This window comes from Neovison vison, chromosome X (genome assembly GCF_020171115.1).
Source record: "Neovison vison isolate M4711 chromosome X, ASM_NN_V1, whole genome shotgun sequence".
Classification (NCBI taxonomy): domain Eukaryota; kingdom Metazoa; phylum Chordata; class Mammalia; order Carnivora; family Mustelidae; genus Neogale; species Neogale vison.
The window spans coordinates 40,569,170-40,588,086 of record NC_058105.1 but is presented as its reverse complement, the minus strand read 5'-3'; the positions used below and the strand labels follow the sequence as shown (position 1 = coordinate 40,588,086).

The window sequence follows — 18,917 nt, the reverse complement described above, 5'->3', positions numbered from 1 at the left end:
CCACTGGTGTCTCAGGGTGTAGAAAACTGGCCTTCTGTTGTCAAGGTCAAACCCATTCCCTCTCCTATGTCTGATTTGTGTTATGACACCAGCAAACTCTCAGTAATTTTATATAGTTCTACTACTAGCAATACTCAGGTTTGAGCTCACATTCCCTGTCCTGAGCTACTGCAATGGCTTCCTCCAGTTTCCCCTTCTCTCACTGACAGAACACCTGCTGCCAGGCTACTAATCTTCCTAAGGTGCTGCCCTGTTTATGTTATACCCTTATTTGAAATCTTTATTTATTGCTACCCACAACATAAAAGCTCAAATGCCTTAGTTTGGTATTCCATTCCAAAACCTAAGAAACCTTTATTGAGCACTTACTCCATGCCAGACAGTATGATAAGTGCATAATGTGCATGGTCTCGTTCAGTTTTCCCCAAAACCCTGAGGTAAGTGGTATGTTTATCTGCATTGGTTAAAGAGGATGCTCAGATGTAGAGAAGTTAACTTTGTCAGGGTCATGTAGCTAGTCAGGGGCAGGGGTGGGACATTACTTGGCCCCAGCTTTCTCTCTCATTACTTCCCTTCAAAAACACCAGCCAAAAGAAATGCCCATGATTTCTTATGCTGCTTCGTTTGATTGGAATGCCTTTCTCCTACCCAATACTGCACGTCTAAGTCTGGCTCAAATACTACCTCTGAATTCCTACAGCACCTTAGCACTCAATTATAACATATTATCTCTTTTTTACCGTGTGTGTGTGTATGTGTGTGTGTGTCTTGTAAATTCCCTACTAAAGTACTAAAGTATAAGCTCCTTGACAGAAGAGAGCTTAACTAGCTGTGCTAGATGGGAAGGAAGGGACAAAACCTGGCACATAAGAGGAAATAAAAATGAAACTATTATGTGAGAGAAAAATAAGTGGTTCTAGAACTTAGTGGTTCTAGAAGTACTTAGCAGTTCTGTAAGTAAAGGCCTGATCTTCCCCTTAGGGACTGATTCTTATTCCAGACCTGTATTCACTCATTTAGCAAGGACTAATTGAGGGTTTATCCACCAGGAATTCTTTTCAAACTACATAGCTAGTTTCTTCTCATTTTCTTTTCTTTTTCTTAAGATTGTATTTATTTGTTTGAGGGAGAGAGAGCGAGAGAGAGCACAAGCAGGGGAAGTTGCAGTGGGAGAGAGAGAAGTAGGTTTCCTGCTGAGCAGGGAGCCCCATGCCGATGCAGGGCTCGATCCCAGAACTCCTGAGCTGAAGGCAGACGCTTAACTAAATGAGCCAGCCAGGCGCCCCATCTTCTCATTTTCTCCTTTTTTTTTTTTTTTTTTTTTTTTTTGTTGTACTCCTCAACTGTCTGCCTGCAGAGGAGCCAGCTGATATTTTGATAGGGGACTGCATCAAATCTGTAGCTCAATTTGAGGAATATGGCCATCTTAACAACAGCAAATCTTCTAATCCATAAACACGACATGTCTTTCCATTTACTCAGGTTTTCTTTAATCACATCCAAAAATATTTTGTAGTTCTCAGTTTACAAGGCTTACTTGCACTTCTGTTAAATTTATTCCTAAAGACTATTTTTGAAGCCACTGTAAATTAAATCACTTTATTGTTTTCTTAAAGTTTTTAGTGGCTACTTATGTATTTGAAGTACAGTTAACATACAGTGTTATGTCAGCTTCAGGTGTACAATATAGTGATGCAGCAATTCCATACAGTACTCAGTGCTCCTCCAGATAAGTGTGCTCTTAATCCCCTTTATCTATTTCACCCATTCCCCCCCATCACCCATCTGGCAACCACCAGTTTGTTCTTTATATTTAAGAGTCCATTTTATCATTTGATTTTTTTCCCCTCTGCTTGTTTTTTGTTTTGTTTCTTAAATTTCACATAGGAGTGAAATCACACAATATTTGTCTTTTTTTATCTGACTTATTTCACTTAGCATTATACCCTATCCTGTTGCAAATGGCAAGATCTCATTTTTTTGTGGTAATATTCCTGTGTGTGTGTGTGTGTGTGTGTGTGTATACCCCATCTTCTTTATCTAGTCATCTACCAACAAACACTTGGGCTGCTTCCATGTCTTGGCTACTGTAAATAACATTGCCATGAACACAGGGCTGCTTATGACCTATTCAAATTAGTCTTTTCATTTCCTTTGGATAAATACCAGCAGTGGAATTACTGGATCAAATGGTCATACTATTTCTAACATTTTGAGGAACCTCCATACTGTTTTCCAGAGTGGCTGTACCAGTTTGCATTCCCACCAACAATGCAAGAGGTTCCCCTTTCTCCACATCCTCCCCAACACCTGCTGTTTCTTGTGTTGTTGACTTTAGCCATTCTGGTAGGTATGAGGTGATAGCTCATTATGGTTTTGATTTGTTTTTTTTCCTGGTATGAGTGATTTTGAACATCTTTTCATGTGCCTGCTGGCCATTTGCATGTCTTCTTGAGAAATGTCTGTTCAGGCCCTCTGCCCATTTTTTAGCCAAATTTTTTGAGGGTTTTTTGATGTTGTGTTAAGTTCTTTATATATTTTGGATATTAAGCCCTTATTGGATATAAAATTGGCAAACATCTTCTTCCATTCAGTGGGTTACTTTGGTTTTTTTTTTGTTTTGTTTTGTTTTTTTTTTTTTTTTTTTGTCGATGGTCTCCTTCACTATGCAAAAGCTTTTTAGTCTGTTATTTAATTTCCACATATTTGTGAATTTCCCAAAATTTCTTCTGTTGTTGATTTCTACCTGAATTCCATTGGGATTGGACTACATTTTTTGCATGTTATTAATCCTTTCAATTTACTGAGGCTTGTTTTTGGGTCTAACATAGGTTCTTATCCTGGATAATACTTCATGTACACTTCAGAAGAATATAAAGTGTTCTATACATTTTTGTCAGGTCCAGTTGGTTTATGGCATTCTTCAGCTTTTCTGTTTCCTTGCTGATCTTCTACCTATAATGGAAGGTGGGCCATTGAAGTTTTCAAGTGTTATTGATATCCATTTCTTCCTTCAATTCTGTCTGCTTTTGCTTCATATATTTGGGGGGGCTCTGGTATTAGGTCCACATATAGGTATAATTACTACATCTTCCTGATGAACTCTGTCATGAAATATTCCTCCTAAAATCTAGTAACATCTTTTTGTTTGAAGTCAACTTTGTCTGATATTAGCATAAGCACTCTAGCTCTCTTATGGTTGCTTTTGCATGGTATATCTGCTTCTACTCTTTTATTTCAACCTATTTATATCTCTGATTATAAAGTGTTTCTCCTGTATATTTGGATTTTTTTAAAATCCAATCTTGATATTTTTTGATTGGATAGTTTGAACTAGTCATATTTACTGTTATTATGGAAATGACAGAATTTATATCCGCTATTTAGCTTGCTGTATTCTATATGTGCCATGCCTTCTTTGTTCCTTTCCTCTTCTACTGTTCCTTTTTCACATTATATGGATATTTTCCATTTTAACACTTATAAATCTAACAACACATTGCTATAATTATTACTTTATGTAATGTTATGCCTTTTGAGGAAGTGGAGAGAAGAAAGCAGAGCAACTGCATATTTATAATGTTTATAGAGTCTGCTAATCAACCTTATTTTTCCATTTGAAATTTTCTTCATTTCTTACTACGGTGTTATCACTTTACTCCAGTACTTCTTTGCTTCCACTCACCTTTGTGCTGTTATTGTCAAACATTTCACATCTGTGGATGAGCCCAACAATGAAGTTATACACATATATAAAATTATATACATATATACACTTAATTTTATGAAATTATTCTTTAAATTAACTTAGTTAAGAATAAAACAGTAAGGGTGCCTGGGTGGCTCAGTCAGTTAAGCACCTGCCTTTGGCTCAGGTCATCAACCCAAGGTCCTAGGATCGACCCCACGCTGGGCTCCCTGCTCAGCGGGGAGTCTGCTTCTCCCTCTGCCCCTCCCCCTGCTCAGGCTCTTTCTCTCTCAAATACATAAATGAATGACTAAATGAATGAATGAATGAATAAACAGAAACAGGAAAAAAAGCCATTATATTGTCTTTTATAATGAATTAGTTATCATTGCCAGTACTCTTATTTTTCATGTGAATTTGAATTACTATCTGGTATCACTTGCTTTCATCCTAAAGAACTCCCTTCAGTATTCCTTTTTTTTTTTAAGATTTATTTTATTTATTTGACAGAGAGAGAGAGGGCAAGACAAGGAACACAAATAGGGGGAATGGGAGAGGGAGAAACAGGCTCCTGCTGAGCAGGGAGCACAATGTGGGGCTCGATCCCAAGACCCTGGGATAATGACCAGAGCCAAAGGCAGACAATTAACGACTGAGCCACCCAGGCGTCCCCTTCAGTATTTCTTGAAAGGGATTTTTACTAGAAACAAATTCCATCTGCTTTTGTTTATCTGGGAAATGTATTATTTCACCTTCATTTTCTAAAGATAGTTTTACTGGATTTAAGATTCTTGCTTGACACTTTTTCTTCTTTTACTACCATGAATATGTGATGTGACTGCCCTGTGGTCTCCATTATTTTTGTTGGTTGGTTGGTTGGTTGTAGTTTCCGAGGTAGAGTTTAGTGATTCATCAGTTGCGTATCACACCCAGTGCTCATTCTATCACGTGCCCTCCTTCATGCCCATCACCCAGGTATGCTTTCCTTAAAATGGCTGCCTTGAAGTATGTGTCTACTAAATCCAACATCTGGGTCTTTTCACGAGCACTTTCTATTATCTGCTTCTTTTTTCCCCCCTATGTACAGGTCACACTTTCCTATTTCCTTGCATGCCTCATGATTTTTTCCTGACAATTAACTATTTCCATTTTTAAAGATTTTTTTTTAAATTTTAAAGTAATCTCCACAGCCAACGCAGGGCTTAAACTGACAACCGTGAGATCAAGAGTCACACACTCCACCAACCAAGCCAGCCAGGTGCCGAGAGTTGGGTATTTTTAATAACACAGAACAGCAACTCTGGACACTGCTCCCATATGCCTGAGTGGTTGATGTTGTTGTCTGCTTGGTTGGTTAGTGACTTGGCTGAAGAAATCTGAGCAGAAGAAATCTGAACAGAAGTATGAGAGGCTGTTCATTGTAGAACAAATTGGAAGGCAGCTATGCTCACCACTATACCACCAACGCAGACCCATTGTAGAACAAATTGATTTCTTCTTGGTTTTTCTCTCTTACCTGGCCATGCAGGAGTCACCCCTGGGTCAGCATAGGCCAGTTACTGGTCACAGACTGTGCTTAAGCCCCCATAGCCAGTTAGCTTTTTACCCTCTCCCATTGGGTGTATGTGTGGCGTGGAGGCTGCTATCACAGTTCAAGGAATCTGTTTTGGCCCCACTTCCGGCCTGGTAGTAGCAGCTCGGATTTTCCCTCTCGAATCACCTCTGGGAGGGCACGACTTTGAGCATGCACACAGTCTTCCAGTCTACCAGGATACGTGTGATTTCTTTTTAAGCCTGGTTTCCTAGGAATTGCCCCTGGGTCAGAAAAGCTTATTAATTGGCCAGTGGTTAGACAGAGGCTGTGCTTAAGTCCCTAGTGCCACTGAGGGCCCTGTCCTTTTGTTGCTTGATCTGCGTGAGACTCAAGGACTGCCTTAAAGTTCACCTCTTGTCCTAGCCTGACTGCTTCCGGGGAAATGGAGCCTCGTGCCTATGTGCAGCCTTCTTAATCCCAGGGCTGACTGTGATGCCAGGAGAGGTCTTTCTTGACTGTCTTTCTCCTTGGTTCTCTCTGTTAGCAAACTTCTGACTGCTCAGCCATTTCACTTGTTGTAACGTGTATCACAGAGCTATGAGAGCCCTCTTAATTACTGCTTACCAAGATTTCCAGTATTTTTGACAGTGCTTTTATGAATGGAATTCTCCATGATCTGTTCCGCATAAAAGTCAGGTCCTTCCCGTAGAGTGAAGGAGTTCTTCATCTTTCAGGCCCCTTGACCTAAGCAGAACCTTGGTGCCACTGTCCAAAAGTGGCATAAAAGAAAATTTTCTTTATGAATGTGGATGCCAGGATGTTTTTTGGGGCTTGCTACTTTAGGCATGAGCCTCTGCCCTGTAAGCAAGCTGGGGCTAGAGCAGCAGGAGTCCAGTACTGTCAGCACGCTGTCCTGAGGGGAGGGCTTCCACCCTGAGTGGGGGCTGCATGGGAGAAGAGAGACCTAGTATTCTGGGTTGGCCTGGAATAGAGTTTTTGCAAGACAGAACTAGGGCACTTGAGAAAAGCCGGAGGCCTGTCCAACCCAGGTGAGACCACAGCTCCACACTGGGAGCTAGGGAAAGAAGGAGCCCCCACCTTCTTGACCATACCCATTTGGATTAGAACTCCCTGAGAAGTTTTTGTAAAATACAGCTTGAAGAGGGATGGGAGCAAAGCTGAAGGCTGAAGACCCTTGCAGTTGTCTCTGAGATTTCATAGATTTTCTTCAATGAATGTTTTTTTGCTGTATGCCTCTAAGACAATTTCAAGGAGCTTCAGATGCTTGTTTTGTTTTGCTTAATAATATTTTCCAGTTAATGAGGTTATCTGTTGGTGAAAGAGACTATCACACTCCTCATTTCTCCATTCTGGAAGTCTCTCTCTCATTAAAATGTTAACACTGGCTGCTAAATCCATTTTATTCACTTATAAAATTGTTCTTCTCTTTCTACCTTATGTTTATTGTTTCAAATATTCCTTTAAACATATCAGAATGTCTGTCTTCCTCTCCTTCAACTATTACAGTGTAATCTGGGTGGTTTCTTTTTGTTATCCTTTTAAAACATGAACTATTTGTAATTAGCCTTCGATATACAGTTTATTCAAGGGGTCTCTAAACAACTAAATAAATTATAGCTACTAATTCCCTCCTGTGTCTATATGCTAATGGATACTTTGGACCTTAAGTTTGTAACTGCACATATGAAACCTAGCATGTATTGGGGATACTTACATACAGAACTCTGACTGCCATAAAATTCTTCATTTCTGAGTCCATCACTGCCTTAGAACAGTGTCTTTCATATAGCAAGCACTCAAATATATGCAGAATAAATGAAGAAAAAGGACTATTTCCTTTAACAGAAATAAGCTAAATGATTATGCCCACTTGCATCCTGGCTGAACCTATTCCTCACCACATGTCCTCCCATCCCCTTGGCTAGTTTGTGAAACTCACAAAGCTATTTCCAATGACCCCTCGGGAGCCCCTGCTAGGTCAAATAACTTATTCCGCTAAAACTTTAAAAAAGTCTCTTGGATAGTATGGGCTTTATTTTATCTAGTGTTGGAAAGCTGTACTACATGACCCAAGGACCCTTATTAGCTTCAGGTTTTGATAAATAACACAGGAGACCTTTGTAACTGCTGACTAAACCTATTACCTCATTAACATTGTTTTACCAAGAAAGCCACGTATATTTTACCAAACCCCTGCATACCTTCACTTCTCCCTATAATAAGGCAGACTCTTTGCACTCAATCTGAATCCCCTTATCCACGTTGCTTAAAATGACAGCCTCAGCTTACTGACCCTATATAAAACAGGACATTAGCAATATCACTGATCACGTTATCGTTTTCCCTTGAAAGAATAGTATTCTCAAATTAAAATTACACACGAATGATGTACTTTGCCTGTCCTTTACAGCCAAAACCCAAACCTGGATATGGCTGTTCTATAAATAATTCATACAACAACCTCATTAAAGCCTGATGAAGTGCGCCACCCAATGGCCGTACTGCCATACTGCACTCATTAAATACACAAACACGTATCCGCGTCTATATAACTTCCTTCCAGGGACCGGAAACCACTCAGGGTAACAAAAGAAACACTGCAGAAAAAGGAAAAGGCAGTGGTTGCAGCAGGGAAAGGATAGCCTTCAAGAGCTACGACACCTTGAAATGCCAATGGCAATTTGGATGTGTGGCCACCTCAAGGAGATCAAAGCAGAGAGGCAACAATGTGCTTAAAAATTATGCAGCACTTTACTGTATGTCCCTCTTCACCTACAATGGGAGTTGGAAAACTATGGGTGGGAACAGAGTCAAATGAGACTCAAGGCCATGAGACGGACTGGACTCTATTTTGCCACACAGTTCAATCTTAGAAATGGCTCCTGTTGCAGGGCTTTGATTTCACATTAGTTACTCAGGGCCTCCTAGCTCCCAAGGCACTGTTCTAGGTGATCTCCTACTGATTCTCATTTAATTCCTTTAGAGTTTTAATAGTGTCACTCCTAAAATAGCTTACTCCCTCTCGAGACCTTCTGTTCACATTCAGGGGGGTCATGGGGTTCTTCGAATATCTACAGGGCTTAATTGTGGAAGAATCACAGAAGAGGGGACTTGAACACATATGGAGATGTTTGCCTAGATGAGAAACTGAAAAGACCCACCTATGAGGCAAGACACAAGGAAAAGACTCAGTACCATTAGTGGGAAAAGCCAAGAGTCATTTTTGTTTGTTTTTTTACCCTGTTATGTATATACCATTGCTTCTGTCCTAGAATATATTAAGAAGATACCCCAAATGAAGAGGGTCAATGAAAAGTTCACAACCCATGATAAAACAGTCACATTACTGACAACTGCAGAAGTTTCTACTTTTAAAGGGCAACCCTGTACCTGCCTTATGGTTTGGCCTTGCCAGAAGGGAGAAGTATAGCGATAGGAGAAGGCAAGTCCTAATTAGGAATCCTGAGTTCCAGTCTCATGGTAGTGGAGGGGCAGTCATATCTCTCAGCACTTCAAATACTCCTGCTATTTCAGAAAAAGAAGAGTTATGCTCCTTCCTGTTAGAAAGACTAACGAAATCATACCAACTAGGTGCTAGGAGATGGACAAGTGAAGCCCAAAACGACACATACTCACAACTGACTCTAGGAGACAATGGATGAGAAGGCTTGCCTAATGGCACAAACTTCTAATAGTTGTTCTTTGTATGTAGCCAACATGTGCTAGACCTATGGGGCCCCACAGGACCTCAATATTCCTAAGGTTAAGGAAAGAAGTAACACTTACCTATGTCACATTACCTTACATTTGGATTGCATATTATGCTTTTCAAAGAGTTTTCACATCCATTATTTCACTTAACACAGTTCCCAACATAATGGGGATACAAAATACATAAAAGTATTTGTCAGTTGACTGCCTCAAAAGAGAGACAGACAAACTCGACACAGCAGTTGTAATGCTGAAAAATCGCAAGTACGCGCAACACACAATTCTGTTACCCCCGAATCGTGTTTCTCCAACTGAAGTCCATGCTAGGCCTTAGGAGAAGCATAAATATGATAACCATCCCGACTTACTTCACAGGAAAATGGACCCCGAGGCTTACTACTGAAGGCAGACTATATTCTCTACCCACCTGGAAAGCTGAAAAACACTGGAATCCAGAGGCTTAAGCTGAAGAGAGGGTGTCCTGCTTTCTTCTCCACCAGATGGAGGCCGGCTAGGACTATCCATTCCCTCATATTCAATTGTCTTATTGTTCAAGTCATCCATCTCTCTATTAGCAGGGATCTTCAGCGGATTGGCAAATACCTAGAGCAAAGAAAGAAGTGATTCATAAAAATCCCAATTTCAATAAAATATCAAAAGGATGAGTCAAATCCTTCTGATGCTAGGAGAAAACACTTGGCCAAATAAAAAGAAACTGGTTTCCTACACGAAACAAAAAGCGCGCAGTAACGTACACTAGACCACTGAACCTAGTTCAGTTATAACCTTATCGGCTGGACACCAACAGACCTCCCCAACTCACTTATTGGCTCCTAGAGTCACCCCACCCACAATACACACCCAGGCCCCCAAATCACCATCTAATTCTCTCCTGTGACCCAGTTGAGGGCTGGGGGGGGTCACTCCTCTGAGATCTGTGATGCGGGCAGGGGTGGAGGGAGTAAGCATCGCAGCAAATGTCAGGGCTGGTTTTGGAGAAATGCATGCAAGAGACGAACGCATATTCCCAGTGCACACACACAGAGACATGCATCTAAGATCTCGTGGGAGAGCCAGCTGAGGAAGAGAGTAGAAACGATGAAGGTAGAGGAATACAGAGGGGAGGTAAACTGAATGAGGACAGGGCGGTCCCAGGACATCTCCCAATCTCTAGATCAGACGATTAAGCCAAGACATTAGGGTATGAAACCTGGTTATTCATATGCCTGGGTCTCAGCAGGATGTCAGAAGATTAGTATCGAATTGCCTCTATCCTCACCAGTCTGACCTACCCTGATTGGGAGGGGAGAAGGAGAATCTAACATGCTACTAGCAGATATCTCTGGGAAAGAGGGTCAAGAGGAAGATCATGCAGAAAGGCAAGGTTGGGTGGGGAAGAGACATGGGTGCTATGGTGGCTGTCAGGAAAGGAGTGTCCCTGAGAGGACGGCCAACCTTATTGCACCCTTCAGCGTCCGGAGCTGGGCAACCATGTCCGAGAGACAGTGCTCCTGAAAATTCAAAACAGCAGAGTCTTTATAAAGCCAGCCAGCCTGAAAGCAGGGATAGGGGAGGGGCAGAGAGAACCACCCCTTCTTCCCAAGAGGAAGGAGGAAGGAATCACCCTTGAATCCTGGAAGAAAGGAGACTGAGGAAAAACTAGACACTCAATAGGAGAAGCCTGTATGAGGACGGAACACAGCCTTGAATATTCTGGGACACTGAACGTGACATTCACACTGTCCAGAATCAGTATGAAATCCAAATCTGAGAAATAAAAGATTTGGCTCTTCTATTTTTGGTGATCTGAACATCAGTAACAGCAGATCAAGGCAAAATCAAAAGATCCAATGGAAAAAAAGATCACCAGAAGAAATGGTTTGTTATTTCTACGCAGCTTTCAAGACTGCTGCTTTCTTCAACCTATGTCCTCTGTTGGGGAAAATTTTGTGTGAGAAAACAAAGATGGCGGACTATCTCTCACCTGGTGGTTCTCACTGTCCACTGGCAGCTTCTTCTTCTCAACCACTTGATCCCTAGGAGAAGATAAAAGTGTTATTTAGTTCACTCATGAAATTTCTTCATCTGAAATGGATTACCAATTGTAGATTTAGGTTATAAGGTTCCTTCCGAGTTGAGTAACTGAGGGTGCCTTCCTAAACTCTGCCACTGAAGAGAGAGGTCCAATTCCCCATCAAAAGAGAGAGAGCGGGAAGGGAAGGTGAGAGACAGAAGACAATCATGTGTTAGACACTCAGGAGGTGATTAGAAGGAAGAAAGAATTAGGAGAACAGAAGTGAGAGGGAAATCATTCAAAGCCAAAAAAGAAAGATAAGTCCTCTCTCTTCTTAAAAACTCCCCCTGTCCTGCTAGGAAGGGTCAAGTCCCCTCTACTGTATGATCTAAAACCTTAGGTATACTCAACTGTTTTTTAGCTTTGTTCAAGTACAGGTCTTCATCGATGAGTTCTTGTTCCTCTGGAACAGAGCATCTCCTGCAGTACAGAGAAGAAATCATCTTTGGGAAACAAAATGTGCCCTTTGGTTTTACCCTTTGCTTTCCTTACAACTATAATGAGGCAGGTCATAGAGGTTCACAACCCTTTGGCACTATAGAGTTCAGATTCCACCCACATTACAAAACCTGTGTGCCATGTTACCATGCAACATTTCGTTGTCGTTGTTGTTTTTAAAGATTTGGTTTATTTGAGAAAAAGTGAGAGGGAGAGAGAGTGCCTATGAGCACGAGCATAAGTGGGGGAGGCGGGCACAGGCAGAGGCAGAAGCAGACTCCCTGCTGAGCAGGAAGCCAGATGCAGGACTCAATCCCAAGACCCTGGGATCATGACCTGAGCCAAATGCAGATGCTTTACCGACTGAGGGCACCTAGATGTCCAACATGTAGCAATTCTTACTTCAAGGCATACCATCATCTAATTTTTGGTGCATATGTACCTCTCCCCCAAGACATACAAAGTACTTGACAGCTACAAAATTCCTATGATGGTGCATGGCAAGAGGCATAATCTCTATTTTTACACAGTGGATTTCAAGGATGAGAGAGACCTGCCTGAGGTTCCACACACAGAGATGATTGCTGAGACCAGAACCTGGGTCATACGCCTCATGTTTAAGAAGAAAGTAATTCCCAAGGTGCAGTCTAGAAGCATGAGAATCCCTAAACTAAGTGATGATACCTGAAGAAGAAAATCAGAGGCGATGACAGAGGGAAGCAATAAGGGATTAGGAGCTTACATTGTAAAAGCAAAATAGTGGAGACTAGAGCAAAGAGGAGAGAAAAGAGGATTCTATAAATGGAAATACATCTGTTATATGTAGAGCACAAGAAGAGAATCTTAGGAGTAAACACTAAAAGGAGTACTAGAAAACGTATTCAGTGATCTAAAGCAATCCTAGAACAAATAAACAGAAATTCGTAATGACTGGAAACCCTATGTTATACCCATTTTATAAGGAGGCATTTCTTAGAAGGCTATGTCTCCTGAACTAAAGTGTAAACTGACAGAAGATCCAGGCTTCAAAAACGAGACTCCTGAGCACTTAGTTCCATGTTCTAGTCCCACCATCCTGGTTACTGTCCAGGGAGAGGGGCTTAGGTACATCTGGAGATGATGGGGGAATGCTTACTCATCACAGACCTAGACCTCACTTACTTAATTTCCTCCATTTTGAACACTTTTCCTAAAATGCATACCATGTTTTAGTACCTTTTTTACTATCAGCATTTATCCCACAGGGAAAAACAATATTAATAAAGTCAGAGCTGAAGTGAAGCAAACCGTATTATTATTTTAAACCTGTGTGACTACTGAGTCAAATCGGAGTATCTGTTAAACCGAAATGAATGCTCACGGATATGCCAGGCAGTATCCAGATGTTAGATGCTGCAAGGGACATGTGCACAGATGGCATTAAATGCACAACAGGTATCATGATAGATTTAGGCAAAGGAAGGGAAGCATATGAAGAAAATCATCAACTCCACCTGAAATGTAAAGCCCTTGTTCTCAAGTAGTTTACAATCATTTGGAGAGCCAAAGTATATACATATGAACACTATCTAAAGAATACAAAACAGTATGTGAACAAATGTCAAGAATTAAACACCACAGGAAGCCAGCATAAAATCACTGTAAACTACTGTCAACAGGAGAATTACCACACAAGAATACTTCAGCTTCCCAGATGGATACAATTTCGACAGGCAGATGGAATGCAGAAACACACTGTAAGCAAGGAGAATGACACTCTCAAGTCATGGAGGAGGGAACAAGTATGGCGCGTGCAGGGAACACTGGTGCCACAGGCCTGGCGAGAGCATACAATTTGTGTTAAGCTACAGTGAAAACTAAGGCTGGATAGGTAAGGTGGGATCAGTTAGCAAGGGGCTCGGATGCCAGGCTGCAGAGTGTAGACTTGAGATAAAGTGTTTTAAGTGGGCAAAATGAACGTAAGGGAGTGGGGTTCCGGTTATGGAGTAAGTCCTGGGAATGAAAGCTACAGCAAGGGGAATATGGTTACTGATACTGTCATAGTGCTATATGGGGACAAATGGGAGCCACACTTGTGACAGCAGAATGGATAGACTTGTTGAATTACTATGCTTGTGTCAGACATCTGAAACCAATGTAACGTTATAGGTCAACTATACTCAAAAAAACTTTTTAAAAAAGTGTTTTAGAATATAGAGACAAATCAGGAATGTTCCCTAACACAGTACTGAGTCCCAACCTTACCTGTACTTTGGATGGGAATTATAGTAACAAAACCATCTTGCAGGTAATGTAGACGGATCAACCTTGCCAGGAAGCTTCCTCCATTTAAGACACTCGTCACACTGTACCCATGTCTGGTCAGGAATCTTCCTGAAAGAAGGAAAACAGAAATATGACTGCGTATATCCTAGCTCTGTGCCCTTACGTTAGAAAGTCACACCCCAAAAGTGAAAGAACAAAATTTTATATAGGAAATGTGTTAGAACTGTTATGTTATGGTCAGGGTGTCTAAAATACGCATCCTCGGGGCGCCTGGGAGGCTCAGAGGGTTAAGCCTCTGCCTTCAGCTCAGGTCATGATCTCAGGGTCCTGGGACAGAGCCCCATATTGGGCTCTCTGCTCAGCAGGGAGCCTGCTCCTCGCCCTCTCTCTGCCTGCTTGTGATCTCTCTCTCTCTGTGTTAAATAAATAAAATCTTTAAAAAATATGCATCTTGAACTTCACAAATAAAATAATAGAACTACACCAGATATGGAGATGAAAAATTATAACAAGTATTAAGAAGGTAAGCTACCATTATTTTTGGAAGCAAATAATATTTATCCAGAATCACTTGTTTTAAACAAACAAGATGATAATTTTAACTCTGTAATTATTAGGAAAAAATCTATATACACATCAATATATAAATATATATATATATTTAACAATATTACCAAGAACCAAAACCCACAGAAATCATTTTATTTGCTTCTATCCAGCTGTGCAACAGGCTTAAAGTGCATTTGTAGGAGTCACAGAAGCATCATCATCACAAAATCTCCCCCATTTCCCTACAGACTCCCTAGTCCTCTCTTTTTTCTGTTCAAAAGTCTTTGTTTATACCTCAGTCAAAACTTTATTAGGTTGGTATTCCCAACATTCATCTTAAAAACATCCTATAAATGTGATTAAATTTCCTAACTAGATATGGTAGTTCCAGTCCAACAACTGGTTGAATTAAGGTAAAATCCTTCCAGAGTTGTACACAAAGCCACTCCCATCCCTGCCAGGAAGCTTAACCCAGTGAACTATATCGCATCGTGAACATGTTTCTCTGTGAAAGGAGGTGGTCTGTGTATAGGAGCAGTCAGCATCCAAGGAATGTAAAGCAGACTAGAGGGAAATGACTGGAGAAAAGAAGCACAAAGAGGGCAGAGGGGCACCAAGGGCTGATTTGAGAAACACGTAAATGTTTGCCTAGAGCAAGATGTGTGTATATTACATTTATACCGTTCTTCTAATAGCCAATTCAACAGAGTGATATGGTTCTTTTATGTCTTAGTTCAATGTTCTCCTTATCTTTTTTTTTTTTTTTTAAGAGAGAGAGCGCGCACTCACACGTGCAAGCAGGAGGTGGTAGGGAGGGGAAGGGGCAGAGGCAGAGGCAGAGAATCTTAAGCAGGCTCCATGCCCAGCACAGAGCCTTATGTGGGGCTCAATCTCACAACCCTGAGCTCATGACCTGAGCTGAAATTGAGAGTCAGATGCTTAACCGAATGAGCCACCCAGGTGCCCCTTCCTTATGTTTTTAAATGATGCTTTTTTTCTAGCTATAAAAATACAAGATGATAGAAAAACTGGAAAATACATAAAGATATAAAAAAGAAAAGACACTCTTATTTCTACCACTCAAAGACAATGTCCTCTTCTTGTTTAAAACTCTGTTTTAACGAAGAGAGTTCATACACATTTCTGGATATACAGCTTCCTATCTCCTGGTTCCAGGCTGCTCCAGCCTTGTAACCTCTGAGCTCTAAGCTCAGGCCTGACCTCTGGTGTCCATATATTTCCATACAGCCACAGTTTTTGCAAAAAGCACTTCTAGCAGGAGTGGTGGGCAGAGGAAAGGTCCTATTAGCTTTGGTTTTACATGTAGGTGCACAGAAGAGTTGCTTGCAGAAGCATGTCAATATTACTGCCTTGGAGGCAAGCATTAGAGACAGCAACTCCTTGCCTCAGGTTATATCAAACCATGGTAGATCCTTCCACCCAGGCAGACAGGAGAGGCATTTAGTTCGTGCTTGCAATAAACGGGTAAAGGGGTTAGACCATATTTCCCTCACTGCATCCTTCCAGAAGAGTGTCATGGCTAAAAACTTGGGTTTGGGGGGCTGACTGCCCATATTTGAACCTTATATCTACCACTTTCTACTTGTTTCATCTTGAGCAAGTTATTTAAGCTCTCAGTGTACCAGTGTCTGCATTAGTAATCAGGTAAAAGTAGGATTCTGTCTCCCTCATAGGGTTGTTGTAATGACCAAATAAATGTAACTACATGTAAAGAACTTAGACCAGGGCCTGGCATATAAGTACTCAATAAATAATAGTAATTATTACAATTCTGCCTCCAGAAAGGTTGTGTAACACATACACACACACTCCAGCAATATATGAACATTTGCTTCATTGCATTAATCACCACTTATGTGAAAGGCAAAAAAAAAAAAAAGGCATCTCGTCTAGGTTGGTATTTCTTTGAAAACCACAGAGGTTAGACATGAGCAGAGATCTTCAGAATAAGACAGTGATTTACACAATAGCCGATCATGTTGCCTTCAGAAGGAAATTCTGTATCATACATTTACCTGATAACTTCCATTTTAAAAAACCACCCACAGGTGACAATCCCCAAAATGAATTTCTAACACTCTAATCTTTGTCATGATGGTGGTGTAACCGATTACGTACGTGTTGTTACACATTCTATCCTGTTTTATGCTCCCATGCTGGCTCACTGAGGCATATCATCCTGATCCACAGTTCTGTAACCCCCTATCTTTGATTCAATAAATTCTACCTTTTTCTGGCATGCTGGGTTCTTTACTTCTACCCTCAAATTCCTTGGTACAGGCCCAACAATGTTCCCTAAGATTAAAGAGAAAGGAAGTTTGCTAATACTTCTGAACATGTCCTATATGCCAGGTATTATGCTAAAAATGTTATGCTACCTAATTTCATATTCTCATGGAGGTGAAGTGACTTACTTACCCAAACTCACCAAACCATTAAGAACTAGACCAGATTTTCAACCCACAAGTGTCTCATTTAAATGGCTTCATCTTCCACTATATCACACTGCCTGTAGGATAAACTCACAGTCCTAAACTCTTCACATTAATGAGCCAAACCACACATGTGTTCAGCCAGAATGAAGAGGTCTAGAGAATGATGGAATTAGTACCCGTGATTTCCTACTATTAGTTCATTAAAGTTGCATATGTGAAAAGCACCATCTTACCCTTGTCCCTTCCACTCGCTCTATCGACATCATCCCTAATACTTTTTATTTTCGTATTTACTACTCACGATATTTGCCTGGTGATGGCTGAGGTCTCAAAATTCTCTTGGGATGTCTTTTCCTTCCAATAAGCATTGAGCTTCTGGGCAAGGGCATTTATTGTCAAGCTGAAAGAAAAAGCAAGTAGAAGCGCATCAATGCTGAGGATCTGTCAAACAATTTCATGATCTTTGAGATGCTCCCATTTAAGAGAAGCTGACAATGTAGACTATTCAGTCTAAGTTTGAACAACTATACTTCCAGAAACTAGGATGGGAATCCACGGCCTTTGCAAATTACATGTATAAAATGACAGTCATCATGTTGAGTGGTCACGTTGGTTGCAAAGGCAAAATGGCCACAAGTCCTAAAAAGTACTGTGTTCTCCAGATATTCAGGGTTTTGAGAATCATGAGGTGGGAGAGCTGACATTATTGACAATGATGGAAGACTAAATTGCAGAGTGAGGACAGAGCCATACTGATAAGTTGATGGGGAGCTGCTCCGACTGTCAGATAACTCCAGGTAAACAATTTAGGACCCAGTTGAAAGTCAGAAGATCACATATCAAATACTGCACCCTACTTATTACAAATCAATCCAATCCTAACTTAGAAATGTCTATATAGCTCTTCACTCAAATGTTGATCACAGAAGTTAGGGCACTAATGGACAACAAAGCCCCCTTCAACCCTCCACTGCGCATTTGTTAGTGGAGGCTGGACCCCAGCTCTGGTTCTGGCTCTTTCTCCTTTATCCCTCCTCCCCAGTGAACGACAGTAAACCTAGGGTCAAACGATGTTATGTGTCTAAGTCAAAACCTGAATTTTACTTTTAAAAACTGCCAATTTCAAATGACTGCTCTATATTTAATTCTATAACCTAGTGCTACACCTTACTGTACAGCTGTACACACCTGAAATACTACAAATTTAGTATTTTTTTAAAAATCTCTGGACTCCATGCATCATTCCCAAAGGTATTATAGACCTCTTCTCTCCTTAAGAGGTATTCTTCCTTACTTCCACCTTACTAATATTAAGTTAGATTCTGACTACACAGAGAAGAGTAATCAATTGTGAGCTCCCCTATAAACACTTACTCCCCTCCAAGCTACTAAAAACTCACACTTCTCTGTCTGTATCTTTCCTTCAAGTCACAGATGAAGAATTATTCCTTGTTTTCTCTTACAATGCTATTTTAAAACTATTTTTAAAAGATTTTATTTATTTGTCAGAGAGAGAGAGAGAATGCATGCATGCATAAGCAGAAGGAGCAGGAGGCAGAGGAAGAAGCAGCAAAGGGAGAGGGAGAAGGAGGCTCCCCACTGAACAGTGAGCCTGACGCGGGTCTCGGTCCCAGGACCCAGGGATCATGACCTGATCTGAAGGCAGACAATTAACTGACTGAGCCACCCCGGTGCCCCTTAAAACTATTTTTAAAAGGAGATTAGATGGGATTCTGGAAAGATGATGGAGTAGGAAGCACCAGGAATCTATCCCCCACCTAGACAGCCACTGCACTAGCAGAACTGCCTGAACTATTTGGAACTCTAGAGTCTACTGATGGCTTGCAACTTTTGGGAGAAGCCTTGAATGGTACATGGGCAAATTTCAGCTCTTAGAACAGGAATAGCTACCATCTCCCATCCACAGACCCATGGCAGGCAGCTGTGCACACATTTTAGGAGCAACCTGCAGGATCCAGGACAGGCAAAAACAGACTGCCCTCCAAATATTGGGGATATGGACTCTGATAGCTATTTGCTGCTCCTGATCACAGATCATGTAATCCCATGGTTGCCACAAAGAAAACAGCTATAAAATGTACACAAAAAGAAATGAGGAATAAATTTTCACTACAAAAAATTAACTGAATACATAATAAGACAGTAATACAAGAAATGAAG

General features: G+C 41.0%; 1 protein-coding gene across 4 annotated transcripts in view; it reads right to left on the bottom strand.

Annotated features, from left to right (window-relative positions):
* The window catches only part of MORC4 (MORC family CW-type zinc finger 4), a 51,549-nt gene that overhangs the window by 4,299 nt on the left and 28,333 nt on the right, over positions 1 to 18,917 (bottom strand). For all 4 annotated transcript variants that reach the window (XM_044234267.1, XM_044234266.1, XM_044234269.1 and 1 more), the window contains 5 exons: positions 17,038 to 17,136; positions 13,711 to 13,839; positions 11,380 to 11,448; positions 10,939 to 10,990; positions 9,382 to 9,557 (listed from right to left, as the gene is read on the bottom strand). In XM_044234267.1, coding sequence (XP_044090202.1) covers positions 9,382 to 9,557; positions 10,939 to 10,990; positions 11,380 to 11,448; positions 13,711 to 13,839; positions 17,038 to 17,136 — 525 coding nt within the window. The remainder of the gene's footprint in view (positions 1 to 9,381; positions 9,558 to 10,938; positions 10,991 to 11,379; positions 11,449 to 13,710; positions 13,840 to 17,037; positions 17,137 to 18,917) is intronic.